At 50.3% G+C, this 13,241-nt stretch overlaps 2 protein-coding genes across 2 annotated transcripts in view; both read left to right on the plus strand.

Annotated features, from left to right (window-relative positions):
* DOC2B (double C2 domain beta) overlaps nucleotides 1-6,289 on the plus strand; it is a 29,160-nt gene extending 22,871 nt beyond the window's left edge. Inside the window, exons 5-9 of the mRNA XM_008492353.2 lie at nucleotides 907-1,033; nucleotides 1,194-1,351; nucleotides 3,285-3,366; nucleotides 3,589-3,685; nucleotides 4,296-6,289. Coding sequence (XP_008490575.1) covers nucleotides 907-1,033; nucleotides 1,194-1,351; nucleotides 3,285-3,366; nucleotides 3,589-3,685; nucleotides 4,296-4,432 — 601 coding nt within the window. The 3' untranslated portion in view covers nucleotides 4,433-6,289. The remainder of the gene's footprint in view (nucleotides 1-906; nucleotides 1,034-1,193; nucleotides 1,352-3,284; nucleotides 3,367-3,588; nucleotides 3,686-4,295) is intronic.
* Nucleotides 6,290-8,655: 2,366 nt separating this feature from the next.
* LOC103527208 (pinopsin) lies at nucleotides 8,656-11,338 on the plus strand. Its single transcript, XM_008492377.2, has 5 exons — nucleotides 8,656-9,004; nucleotides 9,581-9,763; nucleotides 10,198-10,343; nucleotides 10,516-10,755; nucleotides 11,201-11,338. The coding sequence occupies exons 1-5, from the start codon at nucleotides 8,656-8,658 to the stop codon at nucleotides 11,336-11,338; spliced, it is 1,056 nt and encodes a 351-aa protein (XP_008490599.2).
* Nucleotides 11,339-13,241: the final 1,903 nt, after the last annotated feature.

Consider the following 13,241-nt stretch of genomic DNA (forward strand, 5'->3'; position numbering starts at 1 on the left):
TAAAAACAGGGGAGAAAGGAGGGAAGGGAAGGGAAGGGAAGGGAAGGGAAGGGAAGGGAAGGGAAGGGAAGGGAAGGGAAGGGAAGGGAAGGGAAGGGAAGGGAAGGGAAGGGAAGGGAAGGGAAGGGAAGGGAAGGGAAGGGAAGGGAAGGGAAGGGAAGGGAAGGGAAGGGAAGGGAAGGGAAGGGAAGGGAAGGGAAGGGAAGGGAAGGGAAGGGAAGGGAAGGGAAACAAACACCTTTCCTTTATGGCCAGGGGACTTGGGCAGTCCCTGTGTACCTCCAGTGGGGATGCAGGATGCTCTCTTTGGAGGTGGACAGCCAGTCCCCTGTGAGGCAGCTACCACTCTCCTGGCCCTTGCTGTGAGCAGAGGCTCCCTGCAAGCACTAACTTTGCTTTTCTGCCATCCCTCCTGACACCCAGAGCGGGCTGGGAAGCAGCAGAGAAATGACTCATGAGCTGCCAGCTCAGGGAAAGGCATTTAGAGCTGTTCCATGGAGAACAACCTCCCCTCTGCACCCCCTCCTCAGACACAGGCTGCCCTCCCGGGGTCCAGCCCAGCCCCCAGCCCCAGGCAGACCCCCATGGGGCTGGCAGAGCTTCACCTTTGGCCAGGGCAAAAGGCCCTTTGCAGACCAGGTCTGCAGATCTCTCCCACTCTTGTCTGCATGGAAGTGGAGAACCTGCCCCATGTCCTAGTCTGGGCAGCCAGGTCTCCAGGAACAGGGGACACCCTGGGAGCTGCCACGTTCACCGTGTGCCCAAGCTTCTGGGGAGGGAGGGAGGGAAGAAAACAGTGGCCTGAAAATTGTCCCTTCACTGAGGGGACCTGCAATGGGATGGGGCAGCCCCTTCCCTCGTGCCATCACCTCTCTGGTGGCCCCACTCACCCTCTGCTCCTTGCAGGATCTCGGTCTGTGACGAGGACAAGTTCCGCCACAACGAGTTCATCGGGGAGACACGGATCCCTCTGAAGAAACTGAAGCCCAACCAGACCAAAAACTTCAGCATCTGCCTGGAGAAGCAGCTGCCGGTGAGTTCAGAGCCCCATCCCCAGAGCCAGCTGATCCCATGGGATACTCTGACCCTTCAAACGTGAGCAGGGGTGGGGAGGGAGGATCCTTTGGAGATGGGTGTCTGGTCGTGGCTGTGTCTCAGAGCAGCCCTTGGACTGGGTGCTTTCCCTCTCCCAGATAGATAAAACAGAGGACAAATCGCTGGAGGAGCGGGGCCGGATCCTCATCTCCCTCAAGTACAGCTCTCAGAAGCAGGGGCTGCTGGTGGGCATCATCCGCTGTGCCCACCTGGCTGCCATGGATGCCAATGGCTACTCCGACCCCTACGTCAAAACGTGAGTGCTGCCCCCTGCCCCTGACAGCTCCCTCCCCTTTCCCTGCCCCCCGGAATTCACTGATCCCATTAGCAGATGGAAAGGAGGGTGTCACGGGACCTGCGTGGGGGTGGCGGCCGTGCCAGGGCTCTGCATTGTCCCCATCCAGCAGTGGCCATGCTGCCCCTCTGCCAGGCTCACTGCTGCCCACCAGCACTGGCCCTGGACACAGGATTGGTGGCCCAGAGCAGTCAGGATTTGGTGGTGGGAGGTGGTGGGTGTCATCTGGTGGGGATGGGCAGCCCTTGAGCAGGGCTCTGCCTGTGCCACATGGTCCTGGACCTCACTCAGCACCTGTGGGTGCTTTTATCTCTCTTCCTGGTGATGTCCCCAACCTCCTCCCTCTTGGAAGCCCACACTGTCCCTGCTGGGATGGGGATGGCTGCTGGGTCAGGTGGCATCCTGAATGGTGGCTTTGGGGTGCAGGCATCCCCCCTCCCAGCTCCAGGGGATGGGCAAGTTGTTGTCCCCTTCCCCAGCTCCTAAGAGGCTCCCAGCCCAGCAGTGAGGCCACCCCCCTCCCTCCTCCCCTGAGCTTTGGAAAGGCCCTAATTACAACCTGTGTGTAATTAGGACAGACAGCAATTTGATCACAACCCCTGGCTCTGGGGCCTGGTTAATGGAGACAAGGGCACATTTGCAGGTCCTGCTGACACTCCAAATGTAAATGGCTGGGAGAAGTTTCCTTCTGAAAAATACCAGCAATATGTAAGAGGAAAAAAAAACCATTAAAATCAGTGGAATGAGCTGCTGAGACTCAGCTTCCCCCAAGGGATTCAGGGAATTCGGGGCCATCCGGGGGCTGTGAAGGGCTGCTGAGGAAGGTGATGCTTGAGCCCTGCATTGTTACAGCTCCTGTTGGTTTTGGTGTTTGTTGTTTGTTTGTTTTTTTTAGGGGGGGAGCAGCATTTTTCAGGCTCATTCTCTGCAAGGCAGGGGGGCCCATGGTGAGGAAGGTCCAGCAGCCCCCATCTCTGCACCCATCCCACATCCCAGTGCCTTGACCCAAACTTTAGCACTTTGAGGGATGATATTTCTCCAAGCAGAACTACCAGGATAAACAGCACCCGAGGGGGGCAGTGATGGAGTTCATGGCAGCTCCTTCCTATTAATTGTGCTTTAGGAGGGGTGGTGGTTGCATCAAAATCCACTCTTGCTCATAGGAGGCTCAGTCTCTGAAGTAACATAATTCCTGCTGCTGCACACAGTGGTTTTGTCATTGCCCCCTGTGCTATCTGCAGGAGATTGTATCTGCAGGGCTGGAATCAGAGCAGATAAAGAGAGGCTTTGTGGTGCAAGGCCTAATTTTTTAATTAGGAGCAAGATCTGGAGAGTGTAACGGGGAGGCAGCATGGGTGTTTAGAGGAGCCTCAGTGACATGAAACACTGATGGGTGGGCTTTGGCCTGGCACAGATTTTGGGTGCCCTCTGTGCCTGATGACCCTTTCATCTCATTTGCTTTTCAGCCCTGCTGCTGAGCTGCAAAATATCTGCAGGAAAAGGCAGTGCAGGAAACTGCAGCCCCTGCTCCCTCTTAGACACCTGCGGGTGGTTTCTGTCTCCTGGCAAAGCTCTGGATGAGCAGCCCAGCCTCAGGGTCCCAAATCTGGCCTGGTTCTGGGCTGGGAGTGTCTGATTTTAGCAGCTGGGAGCCTGTGTGCAGTGCCAGTGTCCCCTAGGGACTGGAGCTGGGATCATCCCGGGTGGCTCGGTGGGGAAATGCTGCTGCCTTCCAGCCAGCTCCAGTCTTTTGGCAGGAGAGGGGAGAAGGGAGCAGGTTTGGGGGGGCTCAGCCCCCATCTCCCCCTGGTTCTGCTCAGGAGAAGGTCCCAGGGACCCCAGGGGAGGGGACTGGACCTGCCTGTGTGACCCTGCTGCCTTGGTTTGGTTGCAGTTACTTGAAACCAGACGAAGACAAGAAATCAAAGCATAAGACAGCAGTGAAGAAGAAGACACTGAACCCCGAGTTCAATGAGGTGAGTCTGCACTTCTGCTTCCCACCTGGGAGCTTTCATCAGCCCTCAGGATTAAAAGGGAAAAAAATAAACCCAACCTCAAGTCATCAGATGAGTTCCCTGTGGGTGGCAGAGGGCAACAGGAGAGGAGGAGGAGGGACAACCCCAGCCCCTCCTGGGGGTCACAGCCACTGCAGGAACCCAGCCCAGGTTTGTCCTGACTCAGTCTCTGCTCCCCTGCAGGAGTTTTGCTATGAGATCAAGCACGGGGACCTGGCAAAAAAGACCTTGGAAATCACAGTGTGGGACTATGATATCGGGAAATCAAACGATTTCATAGGTGAGTGGGGCACTCCAGAAGGTCTTTTTGGCATTTTTTTTAAATCATCATTTTCTGTGCCTCTGCTTTTTTCATCTGCTGCTCTTATGGACTTCTCCATCCTCTCATTCTTTCTTGCTGGGTTTCTGTGCTGCTTTTTACCTTCTTCTGCACCCAAGCCTCCTGTCCCACAGCCACTCCTGCTCTTCCTGGCTGCAGATCTGAAGCACACAGAGCACCCAGACAGGGAGAAGATGCTTCTCTCTCTGCCCTTCTGTTTTCAGATCTTTTCTTCTGATAAAGAACAGCTTTAACAAGGAGGTTTCATTTCTCTCTGTTGGATATCCTGGCTTGTTGTGGGCTTTGTTTACTGGTCACTGTGATTTCTTGCTAAAAATACGCCCAGTACCTCTGCCAGCCACTGCAATTGCAACAAGAACCCAGCCCTTGGCACCAAGACAAGCTGCCCAGGGCAAGTCCTGGAGCCTTGTGGGGCTGGGGACACCAAGCTGTGATTGCCTGTGTGTCATATCACACCACACGGGATGCCATGAGATCCAGCATTCCCTGGCATCCCTGGCAGGGCTTTGTGCTCACCTCTCATCTTTTCTCTCCCCATCTCTCTCTCCAGGAGGTGTCGTGTTGGGAATTAACGCCAAAGGCGAGCGCCTGAAGCATTGGTTCGACTGCCTGAAAAACAAAGACAAGAAGATCGAGCGCTGGCACACGCTGACGAATGAGCTGCCAGGGGCTGTCCTCAGCGACTGAGCCCCCGCGGGGCTGCTCCCGGGCGGGCACAGCTCCACCAGACACAGCCTTTGGACTTTTAACACGTTTACAGCTTTGGAGACCGGGGTGGTGGTGGTGGAGGAGGAGGGAACCGTGGTACCTGGAGAGTGTGAGCCCCCAGGGCACGGCACGGCTGCTGCAGGGAAACCAGGGCAGCAGGGGTTTGCTCTGCCGGGCAGGTCCCATCCCCCCGGAGGTTTTTCCAAAAATGCCTCTTTGCACCCTGCCGTGGTCAGACACACACACCTGGAGCATGCACATACACACGTGTGCACACACACACACACGCGTGTGCACACGGGCACCACCCCCCTGCATGCCCCGTGGCTCTGAGTCCTCACTCGTTGCTGTTCTGAGTGCCCTTCTCGCTGCCTTGCAATTCAGTGGCAAAGATGAATGCACCCCTCTCCCTCCGTGTCTCTCACATGAGCAAAAGGCGTCGCTAAAACCTGCAACTTTTTTTGGTTGGTTGGGTTTTTTTGGTTGGTTGGGTTTTTTTTTTCCCCCTCAAGGCAGTTGTGCCACATCTCTGGTGGTTTGTCACGCTCTGTGGTGTGGGGAATGTGTCCCCCTAATCTCCTAGGAAGACTCTTTGCTTTTCTTCCAGAAATGATGTGCTCATCCTCTCCAGTCATGCACCCAGCAAGCTGAGAGCCCTGCAGAGAAGACCACAGCTTCCCTGCTCCACACTTCCAGAAGTAGGGAAGCAAAAAGAAAAGTCCAGGGAAACCCAAGGCCCTTTCTGCTTCCCAACACCAGCAGCAAAGTCTGCAGCCACTCTCTTAACAATTCCCCCCAGTTTGTTAGGTATGATGGACATTCCCACCAGGACCCACACAGCCAGGCTTCACCACAGCTATTTTATAATCACAGATTTGCCCATCTGTGACCCAACCTCCTTGGGTTCCCTGTCCCCATCCCACCGGGCACCAGCTCCTGTGCAAACACCACCCCAGCAGCAGGTGCCTGGTGGGACGAGCTGAATCTTTCTGCAAAATGCTGCACTTCACCAGGAATTTTTGAAGCCTTTAAACCCTGATTTCTTCAGAAAAGCAGCTCTTTCCCCATCAGCCTCAATCACCTTCAGCTTCTGAGCCCTGTAGCTGCATGTGCGAGCTCACGCGCGTTGCTGGTGTCTTTTTTGGTTGGTTTGGGGTTTTTTTTGGAAAGCAAAGGGTTCTCTGGAAACCAACGTTGACTTTTCTCGTGTTACACTTTGTTTGATATGGGGAGGGGGTGGGAACCAACAATGTTGATAGGGTCTTTTTTAATAACTTAATCTTTGTAATGCACCCTACAGCTAGGCATGGGTTTTTATTTGAATGCCAGCAGCGTTTCCAGTTGGATGTTCCCACTGATCCTGTCACTGCTCCAGCACCTTAAAAACCTCATTTGGGTCTGAGCTTCCAGGAGAGCTACGGGAGCACTGGCTCGGCTGTGCCTCCCTTTTCTTGCAAAGTTACTTTGAATCCAGCATTTTGTTTCAGCCTGTCTTGCTCTGGAGCTGGTTTATGCCTGAGGTGGGGGAGGACACAAGGTGTTGTGTGGGTTCCTTCACTTTGTACCCCAGTCTTCTGGAAGCAGACAGGTCTGTCTGTCTGTCTGTCTGTCTGTCCCAGCTGCATGCAGAGTGGTGGTTGTCATGCCAGGCCTTGTGAAATGTTTGATACTGATGTTTTGCTACCATGTGAAGGCTGCAGAAACTGTCCTTACCTGCATCCTAAAAGACTTTTTTGTATTTCAGTATTATCTGTGTTACTTTTTGTCAGATTTGTTAATATTTATAAACAAGAACTCCAAATAAAAAAGGGAAAATTAAAAATAAAATAAAAAAAAGAGTCAATGCTGGTAGTGTAGATTTTGGGTGCTGGGGGGGGTGTTTGTGTGAGCTCAGCACATCCCAGTGTGTCCCCCATGGAGCACGGGGTGACCTGGAGACATGAGATGAAGACCTGGGACCCAGTGAGGACTTGGGGAGCAGAAGATGCTCTTAAACCAGAGGACTGGGTGCTGCTTGGCTTTGTTCTCCACTCTCTAGGCTCTGGTTGCTGCAAAACAAGCAACACTGCCACAATCTCAGTGGCTGCACGACACCCAGGAGGGTGCTGAGACCTTCACACAGGCACTGCAGGGGCTGGGAGGGGATTGGTCAAGGGAGAATTAAAAAAAAAAAGAACGAAAAAAAACCCACCCCAAACCCAACCATTTCTGGCCTTTCTGAAGGTCCATTGACTCGGTGTCCTTCCTGGTGCTGGTCAGCAGCATCAGCCCAACAGTGTTAGCACCCAAATACACCCATCCACCCCTTCCTACACCAGTACAAATAGAGTTAAAAAACAAATTATATACAGAAATACTCAGGCATATAGGTGCACGTGTGTGTGTCTGTGTGTGTAAATGTGTGCCATGGTTTGAGTGGCCCAGGATAATTTTTGCTAACATATATATATAAGGTGTGTGTGTGTATATATATATATATATATAAGGATTTAAAGTATAAGGATTTATATATATATATATATATTTATATATTTATATATATATGTATGTATATAGGTATGTATATATACATATAAGTATAAGGATTTAAAGAGAGGGTTTTCAGGACCCTGAGGGATCTGAAAGGGGATCACACAGAGGGGTCACCATCCTCTCACAGGCACAACCCCTCTGCCTCCTGCTCCTTGCTTGGCTGCTGTTCCCTCCTGAGGTGGCCCCTCAGGCACCTATCCCTACCAGAGTGTATATATATATATATATATATATATATGTATGTATGTATATTTATTCCTTACCTCAGGTGTTAATGCCTTGCTGTTCTAGTAAAGCTGTTTCAGGTCTAATTTCCAACTTTTAAGTCTCTTTTCCCCTGGGAGGGTGGAGGGGTTACAAAGCACTTCTTCTGTCCTCTGGTTTTTGGTTCTCCCAGACTGCTGACCTGTGACAGAGTTTAGTAATCACCACCTTGTGCCTGTTCATGTATTTTTAACTATAAAGGCTTTTCTGTACCATTTTTCACTCACTTACATGATGCAGGAGCCACAGCAGCAGTAGCAGGAATGTCCCCAGAGGCAGGTGGCTGGTGGCACACTGTCCTGTCCTGCTGGGGGTGGCCAGAGCCACATGGGCAGTGCTGGCACCACGGTGCATTTAAAGAGTTATGTGAGACTATTCTATAACTTATTTATATGTTAAATAGCACAGAATCATAGAATGGTTTGGGTTGGAAGAGATCTTAAAGATCATCCAGTTCCAAACCCCCCCTAAACCCCTGCATGGGCAGGGACACCTCCCACCAAAGCTCCAATATATATGTAAATATATATAAGGATATATACAGTATCTAATGCATAATATATACTGTATGTGTACATAACTACACATGTTCACTTCTGTGTATTGCAGTATTACAATAAATGTTGTATTTATACATAAATAAGAAAAAATTAAATCTTTAGATAGTAAATATACATTAATATAAATACAGGCATTCTTATATAATATAGTTCTGTGTGTGAGTAGAAAGATAAAGCTATATATATATATATATATATACATATATGTGTGAGCATGTACATGTATTTGCATAAATACAGGCACTTTGAATTAATGATGTTATGATATATACATGTTCTTGCATACTTTTATCTAACTGCTATAAATAGATCTATTTTATATCTATATACTTTTAGTTATCTGCTATAAATATATAAAATACTTTGTGTCTATTTCAAATATTATATATAAAATCTATATGTGAGTTTCTATATTACACAGTTCCAATTAGCTATATTTAAAAGCAGCCATATATTTGTATATATATCTGCACTCTTTATATAATAACAATAATATATATAATCTATTATTATATACAATAACATACACTACTATGTAATGTGTTATAAAATACACTGAATAAGAGGGAGGCAGGTGGGAAGCACAAGGACAAAAACCTGATTTACTCAATTAACTGATGCAGTGTTCAACCACCTGCATCTCCTCTAAGTGCCTCCTGATCCCCTCTGGAACAAAGAGCTGATTATAAAAAGGGGGGAAGGACACAAACCCTTCAGATTAAACAAAAAGCTCAAGGTATTTTAAAGCAAAGCTCCCCGGGGGCACCTCAGCCCCCTCCTGCCTTATAAAGAGGCTTTGCTTTTGAGGGGAGTCACCTGCCTGGGTCCTGGTGCTCCAGGGAACTGATGCTCTCCCCCAACAGCTCACAGGAACCCCCCAATAACAGGACACCAGGGCCCTTTGATGGTCCCCAGTGGCCCCACCAGGCCCCCCGGGGGTTGTACCTCTCAGTGGCTGTGCTGATGGGCACCATCCTGGTCTCTGCCTCTCTTCTCAATGGTTTGGTCATCGTGGTTTCCATCAAGTACAAGCAGCTCCGTTCTCCCCTGAACTACATTCTGGTGAACCTGGCTGTGGCTGACCTGCTGGTGACACTCTGTGGCAGCTCCATCAGCTTCTCCAACAACATCAGTGGCTTCTTCATGTTTGGCAGACGGATGTGTGAGCTGGAGGGCTTCATGGTCTCCTTGACAGGTAAGGACAACAACCACCAGGCCTGCCTTGGTCTTTGGTTGGTGCCATTACATTTAGCAAAGTTTTGGAGACTTCCATCAATTTGCTGCTTCTCCTAAAGGAATTGCTTTAGGAAGTGATGGAATGATGGATAAGTGGTGTCCTTCAGCTACTCTGTAGTGCAGGGCAGGGTCAAGCAGGGGTTGGCTGTGCTAAGTCACCATTTGTTCTGCCATGGTCATCACAGGAAGGGAAATTTGTCACTTGGGCACATCAGGGGTCCTCACTCAGCATGTGCTGTGTCAGCACAGGATGTTTGTGTGTGCACCAGAAACGTGGGATACTGCAGGAAACCTTTGTTCGTGGCCACTCAGGTGGAGAAGTGGTGGTTGTAACCACAGCCCCGTCACAGACACCCGATTTCAGCTTCTCATTTATCCTCAAAATATCCTCACAGCAACCCCTACCATGAGAAAACCATCTGGCACGGTGTTAAAACAATATTTACTTCAAAAACTCTTAAATGTGGTTTGCCACACCCCAGCAGAGGCAGCTGAGCCTGTTCCTGAGACACAAACCCTCCTTCTCCTCCCCCAGGCATCGTGGGGCTGTGGTCCTTGGCCATCCTGGCCCTCGAGCGCTACGTGGTGGTCTGCAGACCCCTGGGAGAGTTTCAGTTCCAGCACCACCATGCCCTCACTGGTTGTGCCTTCACCTGGAGCTGGGCACTGCTCTGGACAACCCCACCACTCCTGGGTTGGAGCAGCTACGTGCCTGAAGGTAGGGGAGATGTGCTTTGGATGTGAGCTCATCCCTATGGCTTCTTGGGTGAGGTTTCCAAGTCCAGGGCAGCTGGAGAGTCTCTATAGAGGTGTTTAAAGTGTTAATACCTCCTGCTTGCTTGGCCAATTGTCCTCTTTTGGAGATTGTTCCTCAGAAGTTACAAACTGCAAACACACTGCAACCCTGCCTGGTGGACACCAGAGCCATGAGCAGCACCCAGCCCAACTCTGCTGATGTAGGAACACTGCACATCCCAGCACATTCCCCTCCTCCACAGAGCAGTCAAACAGACAGAATCTGGAATGGGTCTCCAGGCCATGGGTGGGGAGGATGAGAGGCAGGGCAGCACCAGCGTTTGCTATTTTGGATCCTGTTCCTGAGCCTCCATCCAAGCCCAGGTGGCTTTAGGCTTGTTTCCAATCCTGTTCCAGGTCTGAGAACCTCATGTGGGCCCAACTGGTACACGGGTGGCAGCACCAACAACAGCTACATCTTGGCCTTGTTTGTCACCTGCTTTGTCATGCCCCTCAGCCTCATCCTCTTCTCCTACACCAACCTCCTGCTGACCCTGCGGGCGGTAAGTGCCGTATCTCTGATGGGTTCCTGGGTTCCTGCTGGGCACATCTCCACAGGGCTGCAGAGCTTCTCAGCAGGGTTTTGTGATTGGCACTGCTGTCAGGGCACCTAAGGGATGGATGGATGAAGTTGGAGGTTGTTGACAGCCACCTCTCTGCCACAACACCCCACAGGCTGTAGCGCAGCAGCGGGAATCGGACACGACGCAGCGGGCGGAGCGGGAGGTGACAAGGATGGTGGTCACCATGGTGGTGGCTTTTCTCATCTGCTGGCTGCCCTACACCACCTTTGCCTTGGTGGTGGCCACCAACAGAAACATCTCCATCCAACCAGCTCTTGCCTCCCTGCCCTCCTACTTCTCCAAGACTGCCACAGTTTACAACCCCATCATCTATGTCTTCATGCACAAGCAGGTGAGAGGGAAGGGCAGCAGCTGGGAGCACAGCTCCATGGGGACTTCTAGAGGGCATCAGAATGGCCTCAAAATTTTGAGGAACCATCAGTCCTACCTGGGAGTGTAGATGCAGGCTCAACCCAGGGGTTGCTGTACAAGCCACGGGGTTTGGGGAATAAAATGGAAAGGGAGGGAGCAGCACCCAAGCCTGAACAGAGGTCTTTTTTTTTGTTTCTGCTTCTGTGGTGGTTTTATAGGATCAAGCACAATTTTAGATGACAAGCTGCTTGCTGAACACACAAAGCAAACAGAATGAAACTTATTATCAATGAACTGCCAGTATCTCCAAAAAGAGCTGGGCTGGAAATCCAGACCCCACCCAGAACACAAAGGGCTGAGGAGCACCCACCCTCCACAGCTCAAGCTTTCTGCCACAACATGTAACCTTCCTTTTCCCTGCCCAGTTCCAGAGCTGCCTGGTGGCAATGGTTTGCTGTGGATACCAACCCCAGAGGAAGGGAAAAACCACTCCAGCTGCCCCTGCCCCAGATGTCCCTGCAGAGAGGCTGTGGAACAAGGTGACACCACCTCCTCCTGTCTAACTGCTGCCAGATCCTCCTACACCAGCTTGTCCACCCACCCTCCTGCAACTCAGGCACAGAGAAGGGTCCCCTGGTTCCCATACCCAGGAGCTGAGTGGCCCTTGAAGTTAGAGAGGTCCCCAGCAACCTTCCCTCTGCTCCCCAAAAAGCCACCAGAGCATCTTCTCATGGGAGAGGAGCCACCACGGGGCAAACCACAAACTTTATTTTGCTCTCCTAGGGAAAAAGCCCTTCCCTTCCAGCCCCTCACCTCAGGAGGTCATTAAAAACAAAACAAAAAATAAGAGTAGTATTTCCTTGATGCAAAACATTCAGCCCTGGAGGCAGAAGGAACACTCTCAGCTGTGCCATTATCTCCAAAGCCACTTGTGGGCCATCCCTCAGCAGCCTGAGCCCTGTCTGCATTGCCCCATCTCTTGTGAAGTTCAAGGTGATGCTATGGAACTGGGAAAACCCCAGCAGGTTTAAGTGCAGATTGCATTAATAAAGCTTAATAAACACTGACAAGTTCATGTGCATCTGTTCTATGAACTGATAGAAGGCTGGAGAGAAAACAACTCCTGCTACTCCAGCTATTTCTTCTCTCCTAACAGCAAGAAAAAAACAGTTCAAAGACACAATAGTTGTGTGTTTTATTTAGGGCTGTAAGGTTTAAATTCACTGATTTCCCAGAAAGGTTTTAACAGGCCCTGAGGAGAGCAGAGCCCCTGCTGCCTCAACAGAAAGCAGATACCAAAGCCTGTAAGAAAAAAATAATAAAAAAACCCAACCAAACAAAAAAACTGTGGGATTCCACAACTACAGACAGCAGCTGCAATTACACTTTGGGACTCTGATCAAGTTTATGTAATTTAGGAGCCTACAGGTCAGGCTTCTAAGGGCAATGTTTAGCCATGCTGCAGACAGGGATCCCCTGAGACTCTGCTCCATCACATTCCTCCAACTTACAGAATGCTATCAGCAGCTTGGCTGCTTTCATCACTATTTGTCTTTCAGACTTTGATTCTGAACACTCAATTGCTTGCCAAAGGAGACTGATCCCCAGTCACAGGAGTTACAGTTCTCTCACACACCCCCCATGGGTTTGTTTCTACACACCTTGCTCCCCTCCTCCTCCTCCCACCTTCACAGCTTCTGCTGCTGCAAAACACACCAAGGGTTTGGAGGGAAGAGATGCTCAGACCTGGCCATCACCTCACATCACTGCTCCCAGGCACTCCAAAAGAGCCTCTGGAGCCACAGGGATCACACTGGGATTTGGAGGACTCAGCAGGTTTGTTTGACTTGAGATTCTCTTCCCCAAAACAAGAACAAAAGAAAAATCCCAAGACCAAACTGAGGACAAGTACAAGGCACCTGTAACACAACTGCTTAAGAGAACTGGTATTTGCTTCTTTCTTGTTTTTACCCTAACAGGGTCCTGCAAGTCCCTCCAGAGAAATACAGCAGAACTGTCTCCCCAGTGCAAGGGTCCTCACCCCCATCCCCATTCCCAAGTCCTGACCTCCCTCTCCATGTATTTTTCTACATAAAAAAGGGCTGGAATGCCAATGGCTCAGGGAGGAATTAGAACAGCTCAGTTTTAATTTAATTAATTGGCCTTTGGTTCTCTAGGAAGCTAAGAAACAGCATTAGCTGGCCCCCCTTTGATCCTCTCTGCTGTCTTTCACTGGTTCATGTTTAATTGCTCCTGTTAATTACAGCTTTTGTTTCCCTGCTTTATGTTGTAAGGATTATTTACATTCTTGCTAAACATTTCTGTGGAAAAGTACAAGCAGCTGAAAAAATGGGGAACTCTCACTGCTGCTTTCTGGTCTTGATAAGAGCAGAGAGGCTGGGGGACTGCTCAAAAGGCTCTTCCAACAGCAAGAAAAATTCACCACATAAAAGATTTTTAAAGATA

Source organism: Calypte anna, chromosome 19 (assembly GCF_003957555.1).
Source record: "Calypte anna isolate BGI_N300 chromosome 19, bCalAnn1_v1.p, whole genome shotgun sequence".
Classification (NCBI taxonomy): domain Eukaryota; kingdom Metazoa; phylum Chordata; class Aves; order Apodiformes; family Trochilidae; genus Calypte; species Calypte anna.

Excerpts from the sequence above, each read along its gene's own strand:
- LOC103527208 (XM_008492377.2), top strand. The coding sequence starts at position 8,656 with ATGCTCTCCCCCAACAGCTCACAGGAACCCCCCAATAACAGGACACCA. Across the intron at positions 9,005-9,580 it reads CTTCATGGTCTCCTTGACAG|GCATCGTGGGGCTGTGGTCC; the intron begins GTAAGGACAACA and ends CTCCTCCCCCAG. Across the intron at positions 10,344-10,515 it reads TCCTGCTGACCCTGCGGGCG|GCTGTAGCGCAGCAGCGGGA; the intron begins GTAAGTGCCGTA and ends AACACCCCACAG.